Raw genomic sequence first — 14,369 nt, 5'->3', positions numbered from 1 at the left:
TGGATCACAGAAGTCTAAATTCCTTAAAAATTATATTAATTAAATACTATCAATTTTTTCAGTTAAATTTTCTTGTCATACATTTAAATATTATTATTCAATTTTTAAAATTAATATACATATTTAAATAAATAATATATATATATATATATATATATATATATATATTTCTTCCTGAAAATCGGTTTTTTTTAATACAACCTTCGTTTCTTCCTTGCATACAAAAATGCTACCCCTAACACAAAAATCCAAGGGTTTCCTTTACCACTTTTCACATTTTTAAGCATTTAAATATTAATATTTTAAAGCTGAATGTAAACAAAGTTTGTGAAACCTAAAATGTCTATCTTGAAGCACTTCTCTCTGATGAAAATCCATGAAGATTTTATTTCAAACACTCCTACTTGGTGTAAACTTCTGAGGCTTTTGGGTAAACCGGGTCAGCCCTGACAAATTTTTCTCAACGACTTTCCAGCTGTTAAAACAATATCCTATGAAAGATACTCCTACTTGGTGTAAACTTCTGAGGCTTTTGGGTAAACCGGGTCAGCCCTGACAATTTTTTCTCAACGACTTTCCAGCTGTTAAAACAATATTTTTGCAAGATTGGCGTACTATTTTTGCGATATTGTTAAAACAATATTGAATATCCGAAGGCGGAGCTACTATTTTCGCTGACCAGATGGAAACAGCGATGTGGTTTGTTGTGAGAGGACTGTTCCAACTCAACCCTAACCCTTGTCCGATTCCACAGAACATCCCCGGTTGCATCATGCACGCCACTCTGTTTCCGAACTATTTGCCTGCGTTGCCACGTGGTAAACATACGTAACTAACTATAAATAATGCATCCCAATACAGTAAACATTGAATTTGTAGGTTTCCTGTGCGTTTCCTCGTTGTTTCTGCCAGAGATGGAGATAATAAAGGCAGTTGAGTTATTGATTTTTTCTGCGATGATGACAGCAGCAATTGCTCCCTCACATCAGCACACTACCCAACGTGACGCACTGCGCTCGTGGCGCAGAGATAGAAGACATAATAGCCATGGCCTACAAACTGCAGAATGGGGTTCTGGTAGTTCCCTCATCAGTCTTAGGAACGACTCCGAATATTTGAGTGAGTCAAAGAATGAGGGTCGCAGGAAACCAGCCGATTATCTCCCGCGTGGTCTGCCAGGACAGCCAAAGGGCATGAAATTTAGACAATACTCGGGATATGTAACAGTTAACGCCAGTGCAGGCAGAGCGCTTTTCTACTATTTCGTGGAGGCGTTTCCACATCCCAGCAAGAGACCGCTGGTTCTCTGGCTTAATGGCGGTACGTTCATTTTGATATTTGTGTTCTTTTTATGTTGCTGCTAATTGTATATCTATTGCCCAATTATCCTGGTCGTCACAAAGCGCTATTTTAGCAGGGCCTGGATGTTCCTCACTCGGATATGGAGCAATGGCGGAACTGGGACCTTTTAGGGTAAACCCAGATGGAGAAACGCTTCGTTTCAATCGCTACTCATGGAACCGAGGCTAGTATTCCACCCTTTGTCGTTTATTAGAGACAATAGGTTAACAAATATTTTTGTTTATGACCATTAGCGGGGAAGAATAAGTAAACAACGTCAGCATAAATATTTATTAGAATTCATGTTTTCAATTCACTTGTCTGCACGTAGATTTATTTTAATTTTCGATTGATCTATATTAATTTTTTTCTTAATTTATTTTAGTTTTAGGTTATTATATAGAGAAGAATTAAATTATTTAAAATAAAATAACATCTATGAATCCGTAAGAAGATGTAGACAAACCTGAAGATCGCAGAAACATAAAATCTGAGAAACATCTATATATCTTTATTATTATGTATTTCGAGGAATTAAACTAAAATATAAATAATTTTTTTGAATTTTACATTTAGAGGTATCAAATTATTTAAAATATAAATATTATTATTTTTTTGAATTATACATTTAAAAAGAGGTATAAATAATTTTTTTGGTGAATTTTACATTTGAAAAGTGATCTGTATTTGGACCGTTTATATATACATATATATATATATATAAATAAGCTTCGCAGGATTATATATCATTTTCTTAGTTTCCATGGAAAAATTTGACATAACTTTTGTATATATATATATGAGTAAAGACACAGCAATTTGTCAATTTCACTGAAAAATATTAAAGATATTCTTGACAATAAAGATATTCTTGACAATAAAGAATATGCTTGGAAATATAATTTTTATATTTCATATTCAGTTATTCTTGTGTTTTTATTTTTTTAATATTTATAAGTGGTATTGTTGTTTAAATACTATATTTATATTTAAATAAATTTTCTTATTAATTTTTTTCTAAATATAATTTTTATATTTCGTATTCACTTATTTTGTGTCTTTATTTTTTTTCATATTCGTAATTGATATTGTTTTTTTTTTTACTTCTGGTTCACGGATACCTGGGTCAATGGGTAGCCGCTACATCCAAGGTTGTTCAACGCTGACTGGACGCACCCGAAGGCATCAACACCCCTCGGCCTATTTACTGACCTAACCCCAAGAGCTTTCGGGATTCGACCCTATGACCTCCCATTGGCGAGGCACTTGATTTGACAGATTGAGCTAACTCTTGAGGCTCGTAATTGATATTGTTGTTCAATAATCTATTTATATTTAAATATTTTTTCTTATTAATATTTTTTTTAAATATTTGACATCAACTGCATACTAAATATGAAATATTTAGTATAATATTTTTTTTTTACTTACAATTATATGTTATTTTATAGCTATGTAGCTATATAAATATTCTATTTTTAAAATAAAATACATTAATACTATATTAAATACCTTAAAAGAATTAAGGTATCTCTCTTATACGTTAAAAAAAATAAAGTAAACCTTACATAATAATAAGAAGTTATTATTATTTTTAACTGCTTTTTTAATATAATTTTATATATTCAACATTAAACATTTTTTTTTTTAACTATACGTAATAATGATAATGAACATTTCTTCCTAATAATATATTGAAGCTTGAATATTTTACTTCGTACCTATATTTCCATTTCATTTAAATTAAATTTGCAATTAAAATTGGAATAAATTCATTTTTCAATTTTATATACATGTTTTTATGTTAATTTTATTAAAAAGCGTACAATTATCTTTAACTCCTTCTCATGCGGTATGCAGCATCACAGTCCTATCATATATCCTATCAATCTTTAAAGACTACAGCACAATTGCTTAAATAGTTCTAATGGCATTCTATGAACTAAAAAAGAGTTGTTATAAAAATAATATTTAAATGTTACCAGAAAAGGAAAACAACGCAGATTTAGTTTAGATTGTTTGCACAGACACTTTTATGCCTGCGGTGGTCTCTCTAAATTAATCTTCATGGATAATATGGAAGTATTGTAAAAAAAAATCAAAAAATATGAAATTAAAAAAGAAAATAAGATTAGTTTGGGTGGTTTGTATGGACAATTTGATGTTTTCCCACGATTAAGTTGAGCCGAAAGGAGCGCCTTTGTTTTTTCGAATGATTTATACTATATTAACAAAAATAGATTATATAGAGTATCAGAAAAGAAGCGAGAGTTACAATTCACATGGGTTACAAAGGGGTGTAGAAGGTTTTTCCAATGAAGGGGAAATTAGATCATTTTCCCATAAAGTGGATGTATGGTGTCATTGTTATAGTTAAAAGATGAAAAAAACACAAAAATAAAGTTGGGAAGAGTCTTTTATAGAGAACTTACCACCACTACTACTCTAACATTGGATTGTGTGCAAAACTGTCGATAAAACATATCAACAACAAAATCAATGGCAAAATATACATAGTCAAGATGAGTTGGCAGCACATAAGTCAGAGGGAACGTGGATATGTTCCTTGTGTACATGTTCACCATTGGATGGTCCAACGTCCTCTACATTTGTAAGGCGGAAAGACACATCTTTAGGTGGTTCTTCCATGATGAAGCAACTGACTGGAATGGGGCAAGCGAGAGAGGCTTGTCAGTAATTATATGCACATCAATGAGATAAAACGAGGTGTCGTATGATCCACGAGCTACAAAATTATGCCCAATAGCATAAATGGTGGCTGAAAAAGAGGAGCTTAGAGGGATCAAAACTAAAGCAGAAGGACCAAGAAATGATGAGGTGGGACATTCTGAAGGGAATGTTATGCGAATATTGAAAGAGATGACAAAGGAAAGAGTGGATAGGGATGGAGTGAGAATTGACTCTGCCAATCCTTTTGGAATCACTGAATCTATCTCATTCCTATGTGAGGATATAGCGAGAGAGGATAATAAAAATAATGTAGAGGGCGTTCTCCCCTCAATGAACCTCCTCAACCTCTAGACTCGTGGCCTCACCCCTAACCATGACCACCACGTCGAGCCTAACTGCGTTCTCAAATCATGGGAGAAAATTGGAAGACAATGAAGTTTTGTAGGAGGCACACAAGTTTAGGGGGCCAAGGTAGTAGATTAGGTGGAGATGCAAGACTGGGCATGGAGAAACATGACCAGTGAAGAAGGAGGGATACTCCAAATCACCGCCATGGTGTGCAACATTGATGCATACAGAGTAGTGGCTAGGAATGTGTTGGTCAAAGCATGCGAGAGCACAGTGAAATATGGGAGTTAAAGGATGGTAGGAACATGTTTCAGCAAGGCATGGAGAGAAAATGCTAGGTGTAGGGTGGCTTCACTCAGAGGTTGGCAAATTGGTTGAGCCAATGTGAACACCTAAATCTGGGATGAAAGGAGTGTCTTATTAGCTTTAGATATAATGTCTTTTATACTTCATAATATTATATATTTATATATTGAATTGGGTTTTAGGATAAACTAAATATTTTGGTTAAATGACTTTTTTAATTAAGTATTTCAACTGCTGACTAATATAGGAGTTAACTACTTGTAGAACTCGTATAACTAGAAATATCTAACAACTTCCCAAATACTATAAGAAAATAATTCACGCTCTTTGATAAGGAATATCACAAATGAAGCACAACATAAATAGTAGTTAGTTTCTTCCCACAAGAAAAGGAGTTAATATGTCGAAAACCCTTCCTTAATAAGTACTTGCCTTTATTTCTGATCTCTATTTCGTAAAGTATTCATAGGAATATCTAATCATTTTCAGAACTTGTAGACTAAAATCCATCTATATGTCCCCTAACCCTTGATAAGGTGTAGTTCCCTAGTTGAAATCTTGAATTTCACTCCTAAACATCTGAACCATGAATCTATTAAATTCTATTACTAGGCTACATGAAGTTGCATAACCTCACTAGTAGGCCACTCTCATGTCATTAACAACTGATGGGGATCCTTCCCTAACTGCAAAATCTTAAACTAATAGGACATCCATCCATAGTAAGCCTTACTTCCAATGGATCCCTTGAAGATACAATTACTTCTAACCACTAAATGAATTCCCTATTCCTAATGACAAAACTACTAGTTTCTCTATGGACATACTTATATATACCAAGGCACATGGCTGTCATCCACTATATTGACTATTTATATAGGAATTTAGTATAGATACTAAATGTATCTGAGTCACTCTTACAACATGACCAATTTTATCTGATTTTGAATCTAAACAAAGATAATTCTAATTTATATTGACACTAATTCAAAAATTATCTTCCACTCCTCTTACTATATGGTATATTATCGATGGATCCATGTTGAAGCACAGGATGAGAATAGAGGCCTGAGGTTTTAGCCAGAAAAAGATTGATGGGCGAACGTAAAATCACAGTTGCAGTTATAGTGACTTTAAAAAATAATCACATAATATGGGGAATAGTTTTATTATGATATCCCATCACATTTCATTTGTCGTCAAGGTAGAAACTAGGATAAAGGACTCCCCCTTAACCATATCCAATTTGAAGTTCATATTCTGTAACTTTGCTAATGTGATTGAGTCATTTTCCCTTGAGTAATTACTCGTATCAGTCATGCTCTCATCATAGTGTACCCCTAAAGATAAAAAATAAGTAAAATCCCCTCTATTGTTGTAAGAAGCTTATAGTTCCGATTTGATTTCCTTGGCGGCTAAAAAGGCTCATTTATACCTTTAATATTATGCAATTCCTATGAAAATCAGGGCCTAAAAACAATTCTCAAGTGGGCAGAATCCATAGCCAATAATAATAATTTATTGATTATCTCTGTAAATTCAAAATTAAACTCTAAGATATTCTCAAGGTGATAACCATTGAAAAGTGTGTCACAACTAATCCTTCACCACCATTTAAGATATGGAAGTCTCTTCATTCTTTTGTTTCACTTAGGAAAAATAGACTTATTTGTAGGGTGTACCATACCAAACAACAATCAAAATTCAGGTCAATGTTGATCAATAGAGACACACAATGTGGGTCGGATTTGCAGTTGCTAATAAAGCATCGAATATTTTCAACAAAAATGTACAAAAAACAATCACACAAAAATGTAAACACACCTAGACTAATCTAATATACATTTACACTAGATTAATATCACATCTTTCTAGGCACTTCCCTAACGGAGTTACACCAAAAGTAGATCTTATACCCATTTGTAATAGTTGCACACAAATAACTATCACTCATACCTCAAAATATCACACATTTATGCATAAAGTTTGGCATTAATATATATTAACTATTTTACACATACAACCCATTTGATGAGATAACACTTGAACTACTCATTAATCTACGAGTCACGTAGTTGGAGAAGATCTCTTAGAATCACCTAGATGTGATAGATTACCAAATAATACAACCAAAAACTCATGCTCTATGATGAGGAATACCACATGTTAAAAACAAGAAAAGTAAGAGTTAATATCTCCAACATATTGGCTTCATATATGGTATTCTTCAATGTTTCTTATCACTTGTAACATACCAATATAATTTATTGGAAATAGAGGTTTTGTTATCTAGATTCGATATCCTAAGAAATGGTGTTTGGTTGGTGAAATGGTTAGGGGTTATGATTAGCCTTACTATGATCATAGACCATAGGAGAATAGAGTCCATGATACAACCAATGGTAACATGAGTAAGAAGTAGAAAATAATTAAGATTTATTGGATAATTTTTGTCTTGTGTTAGAGGATGAAATCACTTGAAGTGATTATTCCATGCTAAGAGGGAAAAAATCCCTTGAAGTGGTTATTACATTCCGAGAGAGGTATCGAATATCTTACTAATTATCATGTTCATTAATTATCATGGCCTAAAAGAGATTAGATTCCTTGAAGTGCAATTTTTTTGTTTCAAATTTTACATCCTTAAAATAGATTTTCACCTAGAGAAATTGTGAGTCCCATGTTGAAAATGTAAAGAATTACATGGACTACTCACATTGAGCAACATGCATTGAATTATATATATACTCCACCTTGAATATAGGAAGTGCAACAAATTTTATCCAATATTAAGTAATATGTAATTAAAATGTTTAAAAAAAACAAACAAAACTTTTTCTTTTAATTATTCTTTTCATATTATATGTAATTTATACTAATATTGAAATATTCTACTTTTATTTACTTTTTATTTTATATAAATATTATATAAATTTTAATTCAATTAATTTTTTAATATAAAAAAGATATAAATTTTGTTTAATTTAAATATCCAAATATTTTATCATTAATCATTAAATAAATTCTTATTATAATTATAAGATAGTAAAGAATTATATATATATATATATATATATATATATATATATATATATTAATTATTTTCATAGTGAAATATATATAATTAAAATAAATTATATTTGATTATTTTTTTCTTTTGTATAAAGGTTATCTAATTTTGTTTAATTTACATATCAATTTTATTTAATTAATATTTAATTAATATTAAATAAATTATTATGTGTTAAATACATTATTATTATTAAAATATTATATTTATATATGAAAATTTTAAAACATATCTATTATATTTTAACATTCCAATATATTTAGTTAAAATAAAATTACATTGAATTGATTTGCATGCCAAAACAACTACTACACTCATAGCTTATCATCTTTAAACACCAGAGAATTTTTTTTTGAATTGGTGCTAATAGTTATCTAGGGATTAATAAAGAGTTACAAAACAAGGGAGGTTGCATGGCAGCTAGTCCCTGCCTTGCGTGGAGATTCTATTAGAAAACTTAGGAAGCATCCCAAGTTGATAGTGTTGGCAGTGTTCATAGTTCATAGTGCTAGAAAACATTCATATTGCAAGAAAACTTAGGAAGCATCCCAGGTTGATAGTGTTAGTAGTGTTGTTAAAAGATCAAAGTGGTGGCTTTAATACAAACTGTGTATTTAAAATGGGTTCAGGGCACAAAAACACATACATCATTGGAGGACATATCCATTGTTCTAGAACCCAAAATGACTTACTTGTTGGGTGGAAGGGAGACGGGTGCACGATGGGCTTGTTTGCGTGGTTTGATCCCTCACTCAGGCATATGACCAGTCAGAACGTGCTTAAATGGAACATAAGATAATGAAAATAAAATTTTATGGTTAGATGTTTCAGGAATTTCACAAAATAAAATTTTAGTTAAATTTTTTCTATCTTAAAAATTTATTTTTTTGCTGCAAATGTATACAAGACACTTAAAATAAGAGTATCTATATTGTATGTGTGCATAGGAATGTGACTCTCATATCCATAACTAAATCATTTTCTTTCTAGGATTAGCTTGACAATATTATTATCCATATTTAATACTTATTAAAAGATAATAAAATTTAAAGCCAGATATTGAAAATCGATGACTAATGAAATATGTCCATTTGATGGGTAACAAATAGTTACAGGACTCTCTCATAACTTCCCCAATTTTATTCCTCAAAGAATACTAAGTATATAAACCAAAAATGAGTGCCTATTTCTATATGGCAACCATGAAATGTAATTAGCATTTGTTTGCCTAGAAATTCAAATCTCACTCACATTTATTTTGTGGGTTGCAAAACATCATTTTCACTGCAAGTATAAACAAGCACAACTATCACCCTATCAAACATCATGGAAATCCATGTAAAAATTAATTCCCATAGTTGAACAAATTATTTTTGCAATGAATACTATTGTAAGTATAAATGAGGAAGATTTGGTTATTATGCCAGGAGAGCAGAGGAAGCTCAAATTGACCTTGAGCAACTGTCAACAAATATATAACTCTTTGTCTTAAAAGAAAACATAGAAAAATCATAAATCATAAACTCTAAACTAATTATGTTCAATAACAGTCAGAAAGCATATTATAACAATAGTAACAAGAACATTAGCATGCAAAAATAACACATTCAGATCATCTGACTTCTACATGAGGTCTAGGATATCCACACAAACATCATATTTTAAAGCTTCTCTAGCCTTTTGTTGTGTTCTTGAGAAAACAAATATTTATTTAATAAACCCAACCATGTGTCTAAGATCGAAGCTGAGAAAAAGAATTCAAAGAAGCCCTAGCATGTGAAAAGGACATTGATTCGAGTTATTATAAGCTTTGAGAATGGAACTGGTATGCATCTGTCTCCGTGGAACTTGTAACATTTATGGATGACCATTTCCACGGTGGCCTTTTGGATGATGGTTACAATTGGCACCCGGAGCTGAGTAGTCCATTGTATTTCCCATCATGCCATTGTCCTCGGCCAACAATATCCTCCCCTCCTCTATGGTAGCTTGCTGCAATCAGTAAACAAAATTATATATCTCTTACCGATTTCACAACCCAATATCTAAATATTCAAACAATATAAGTTATGAATGTTTCCAAACAAGTAATGTGTCAATACTTTGGTTACTTTTGTCTGCAACTGAACAATGTCAACACCTTGGATAGATATTTCTCTTCCAACCGAGTTGGTTTCGGCCCAGGCCAGAAGCAGAGGCACATGACACGGCGTATTTCCTTCCCCACATTTCTCACAACTCTTTGAACACGTGGAACAATGCTCTCGTCCCCAGGCAAGAAGTAGAAGCACTTGATAACCCATCAATAAGGTCTTCCATGGCTAGAGTTTATGGGTAAGCTACTTGTTAATGGGACCTCAAAACAGACATTACCCATGTCCTAAAACCATGGTCGAGAGTTCTATGGTTGTGCCGATACATCTACTTCGTATAGGAATAGAGATAACCTTAGTATCATTATCGATATTTCCCGATCCAAGTGACTTGTATCATAGCCACAGAAGCACACGACACATTGACACATGCAGAAGCACACGACAATGTTAGTGGTAGAGTTTTCTTGAATCAAGGCGATGTTAATTTTGTTACTTTATACGGAGAATATCGCAAGCGGGAAGTAGATTTATGTTTTTCTGATTGATGTTTTTCTGAGTTTTGGGTTCTGCAGATTGAATTTGGCCGAACGGTTTATGGTTAATTGCGAGTAAGAGCTTCATCTCGAGAAGGTCAAGTAGATTGTGCTAAGCTAAGAGTGTGCCTGAATTTTCAATGGCATATTTATTTTGATTAACAATATTTTAGAGCTGGTTTTTGGCATGGGATTGAGGTTGGTTTTACTTTTAGACATGGCAGCCTGTGACCCCTACCTAAACACTAGAAATTTGAGCACTCATGTAGATCATTTTCTCTCTTTTATGTATGTTGTAAAGCTTGCTCTATCGCCAGGGGTGCTTGAATCCCTGATTCGAGGGGTAGCGAAAGATATAATATTAAAATTTTCAATGCCAAAACAGAAAACCCATCGAAAGAAGAAGAAAATGGATAGGAGAAGAAAATGGATGGTTTCAAGATTAAGAGGAAAATACCTGATTTATCTAAGGATATCCTGTGCTCCATGGAAGAATCAAAGAAAGCGTCATTTCTGAAATTTCCAGTCCAGGTTGTTTGGCATGGCTTTGGTGATTGCCTGGCTAACAAATGAGAAAAATGATTTCCCTGAGAATATTTATGGGCAGTACCTGGGACTGTTCAACTCTACCATGAATGGGGATTTGACTAACAGATCGGTGTCAACTCTACCACGGACGGGGATTCAAATAACATATTGGTTGCAGTGGAGTTCGATACCAGAAAGAGAAAATCCAGCAACATTTGAAGCCAGATCCACCACTGCTAGTAACTTCTTCGAAGAGGGGTGGCTAGCTTCCACCACCTTACTTTTGTCTTTACAGAGTACTTCTTCTTTCTGTTATTAGTTTTTCTTTAGCATTCAGTATGATAACTTCTTTCTATGATTAGCTTGGTTAGCTTCTTTTTAGATTTCAATATGATAGCGTGCTTTCCAGTGAGAAGTTATAACCTGTTTTTTCCTTTACCTGTGCAGAAAGAGAATTTTTAATTTCAATAGTTAATTTCAACATTGAAAGGAAAAATAAAGGCAGCATAAGCAAAATACACAGTGTAGGTGTATTTGCATGTTTGCTTAGACTTTTGAAAAAACCAAGCTAATGCCTCCTGCATCTGTGGAGAAAGGGAATAGTTAACTTCAATAGTTAATTTCAATATTGAAAGGAAAAATAAAGGCACCAAAATCAAAATACATAGTGTAGGTATACTTGCATCTTTGTTCAGACTTCTGAAAAAGCCAAACTAATGCCTTGCATCTTTGTTCAGACTTCTGAAAAAGCCAAACTAATGCTTCTTGTAGCTAAAAGTTATAACATATTCTTTTCCTTTACCTGTGTAGAAAGAGAACAGTTGACTTCAATAGTTAATTTCAATATTCAAAGTAAAAATAAAGGAAAAAAACATGAAAGGAAAATAGAAAATAGACAAAATGTTTAAGTATGGGGGATTTACGCAGTGCATTATATTAGATATCATTTTTGGGATTCAACTGCGTTAAGTAAGTCATTCAAACGTATGACCATTTCCATGAGAGGTAGTCGTAACTGACTAATTTCTCATGATTTTTGAATAGTTCACTTAGCACTCATTGTTGTCATTGTTTTTCCAGTGGGCTGTGGATTGTGATTGTGGGTTATGGATTATCATTGTTGTTCCAGTTCCAGTGGGCCATGGAGTCGGTATGGCTGCCTCCTAGCCAATAAGCCACAAAGACAATGCGTCCTGCAAGAAAAGAATGCCCCCTGCAACAAAGATAGCTAACAATAACAAAAGCCTGCAACAAAGATAGGGAAACTAAGTGAGGTTGTCGACTAAACATACCTATCCTCTCTTCGGCCAGTGCTGCTTAAGAGATATCCTTAATTTGCTCCTCGACTCCATGATGTGTAACAATAACAAAAGCCTGCAACAAAGATAGGGAAACTAAGTGAGGTTGTCGACTAAACATACCTATCCTCTCTTCGGCCAGTGCTCCTTAAGAGATATCCTTAATTGCCTCCTCGACTCCATGATGTGAAATGAAACAGTGACAATATCACAATACAAGTGTACAATGGCTTTGGGTCATTACCCACCCAAAAGCTGTGGTCCACAACACTACAGAGGGTACGCTGACATGTGTAGGATAAACAACGCACAATGGTGACAAGTGTTGTTATGAGCAATGTACAATGGTGACCTATGTTGTTTATCATTCATGTAATTTTAACATGAAATGTTTACTTATTAATGTTAGCATTAATCCATTGAAACCCAATGCAAATTTTACAAATTTTTGTAAGTGAATCGAAACTTAACCTATGTTTGCCTAAGGAAAAGGCCTAAGGCGGCGAAAAACAAATATACAATAGGAGCCTGAAAACTTTGGCTTATTTTGATAATGCATGACAATAAGCCCCTGAAATTAATGCTTACCCGACCATTTTGATTATTATAGTCGCCGTCGTGCCTGTGGTAGGGCCTCATAATATATTTATATGAATTAATATAATTTAGTTCATGACAATAAGCCCCTGAAATTAATGCTTACTCGACCATTTTGATTATTATAGTCGTCGTCGTGCCTGTGGTAGGGCCTCATAATATATTTATATGAATTAATATAATTCAGTTTATGGTTTGTTGTTATTTTTTTTTTTAAGTTTTTTTCAGTGATATAAATTAAATAGTGAAACCATTATATTTAAATTGAATTTCATAGTGTAAAAATTACTTAAATAATAATTTTATTATTCATTATCAAAAATTAACATATGAATTCAATATATTATATTAAAAAAATCAAAACATGTAACAAGATTATTAATTATGAACATTCATAAATTCTTGATTTTTTTTTTCAACTTTGGTAGAGCTACTATCTATATTACGAAATCAAAATTTACATCCATCCTTCATATGTTCCAGGTGGTTAACCTGCACGAAGGAAACGAGGCAACCACTTGTCTACGTTATTCTTCTATCATATATGCTCTTTTGAGCTCTACTCATTATTATAGCTTTTATTCTATGATAATACATCTGATATCAGTTCTTTGCTTCAAAAAAGTAACCAAATTAACCTGCTGCATCAGTCCTCATTTGAGGATATAATTGGGGTAGGCACCATGGCGCTTGTACCGAGAGTCTCGTTTTTCTACTCCATTTCACATTTCATCTCCCTCAGCATCTATTCCATTCTCTCCAGTATGAGATTATTGCATGAGGCCTGAATCTGAACCTCCACAATTTCCTTAAGTAGTGTTGACTTTATGTTTTCCAATTCTTCTTGAATCTGGTTCCTTAATAGCTCATCCCGCTGCCTCCTTTCCTCCTCTTTCTCCTCCCGGACTGCCTGATTCATCTCCATAGCTCGGGCTACCACGTGCTTCATTATCCAATAATGTTGAATCGACTTATTGAAAATAGAGTTGTGGCTACGTGTATTACCTAGATCTGGCACTAAGTCTGCCCATTCGCCCCTGTGAATCTCCTGGTCCAAGTTGATGGATCTTAGCTCTCGTTTCCAACCATTTATCTGTTCCTAAATTTCGGGGGAATTCCCGGCCATGTAAGCATTTATCATATACATCCTTTGCTCGGCCTCCAATTTCCTTCCTCTCCATTTTAGGTTTTTACTCGATCCTTCTTCCTGGGTCAAAACATATTTCTCTTTCCTTGGAGCCATCTTTTTGCTTGACTGGAGACTGCTCTTGACTGGGTCTTTTCTTACCTAGCAAGACATTATACCACAAATCAGTAACTCTGTTTAAAATTTCAAATTTGATCCATTCACTTACCCCCATTCCATAATTTTGGTTACCCCAGGTTTGAAAATGGTGAGATGGCACGGACCGCACCACAGCCTGGCCTGAAATTCGGCCCCTTTCCTTTCCTCCACTCAAGGTTTCTCTGTGACTCCTGCGATGCCCATGTTGTTGGGTTTCTATGTATTTAGACAAATCATCTCTTCTCTCCGGCTATCGAGGGGAACTGCTTTCACTCC

At 33.5% G+C, this 14,369-nt stretch overlaps 1 protein-coding gene across 1 annotated transcript in view; it reads left to right on the top strand.

The window, feature by feature from the left end:
- The first annotated feature begins 848 nt into the window (after positions 1–848).
- Positions 849–14,369, top strand: part of LOC149194796 (serine carboxypeptidase-like 26) — a 32,293-nt gene continuing 18,772 nt past the window's right edge. The window contains exons 1-2 of the mRNA XM_089407903.1: positions 849–1,320; positions 1,418–1,525. Coding sequence (XP_089264029.1) covers positions 915–1,320; positions 1,418–1,525 — 514 coding nt within the window. The 5' untranslated portion in view covers positions 849–914. The remainder of the gene's footprint in view (positions 1,321–1,417; positions 1,526–14,369) is intronic.

The sequence above is a fragment of the Pinus tabuliformis genome, chromosome 2_2 (assembly GCF_031772625.1).
Source record: "Pinus tabuliformis cultivar Carrire ecotype Pingquan chromosome 2_2, CPIR1, whole genome shotgun sequence".
Lineage (NCBI taxonomy): Eukaryota > Viridiplantae > Streptophyta > Pinopsida > Pinales > Pinaceae > Pinus > Pinus tabuliformis.
Note: the sequence above shows the minus strand (reverse complement) of the source record. Positions and strands in the feature narration are given on the sequence as shown.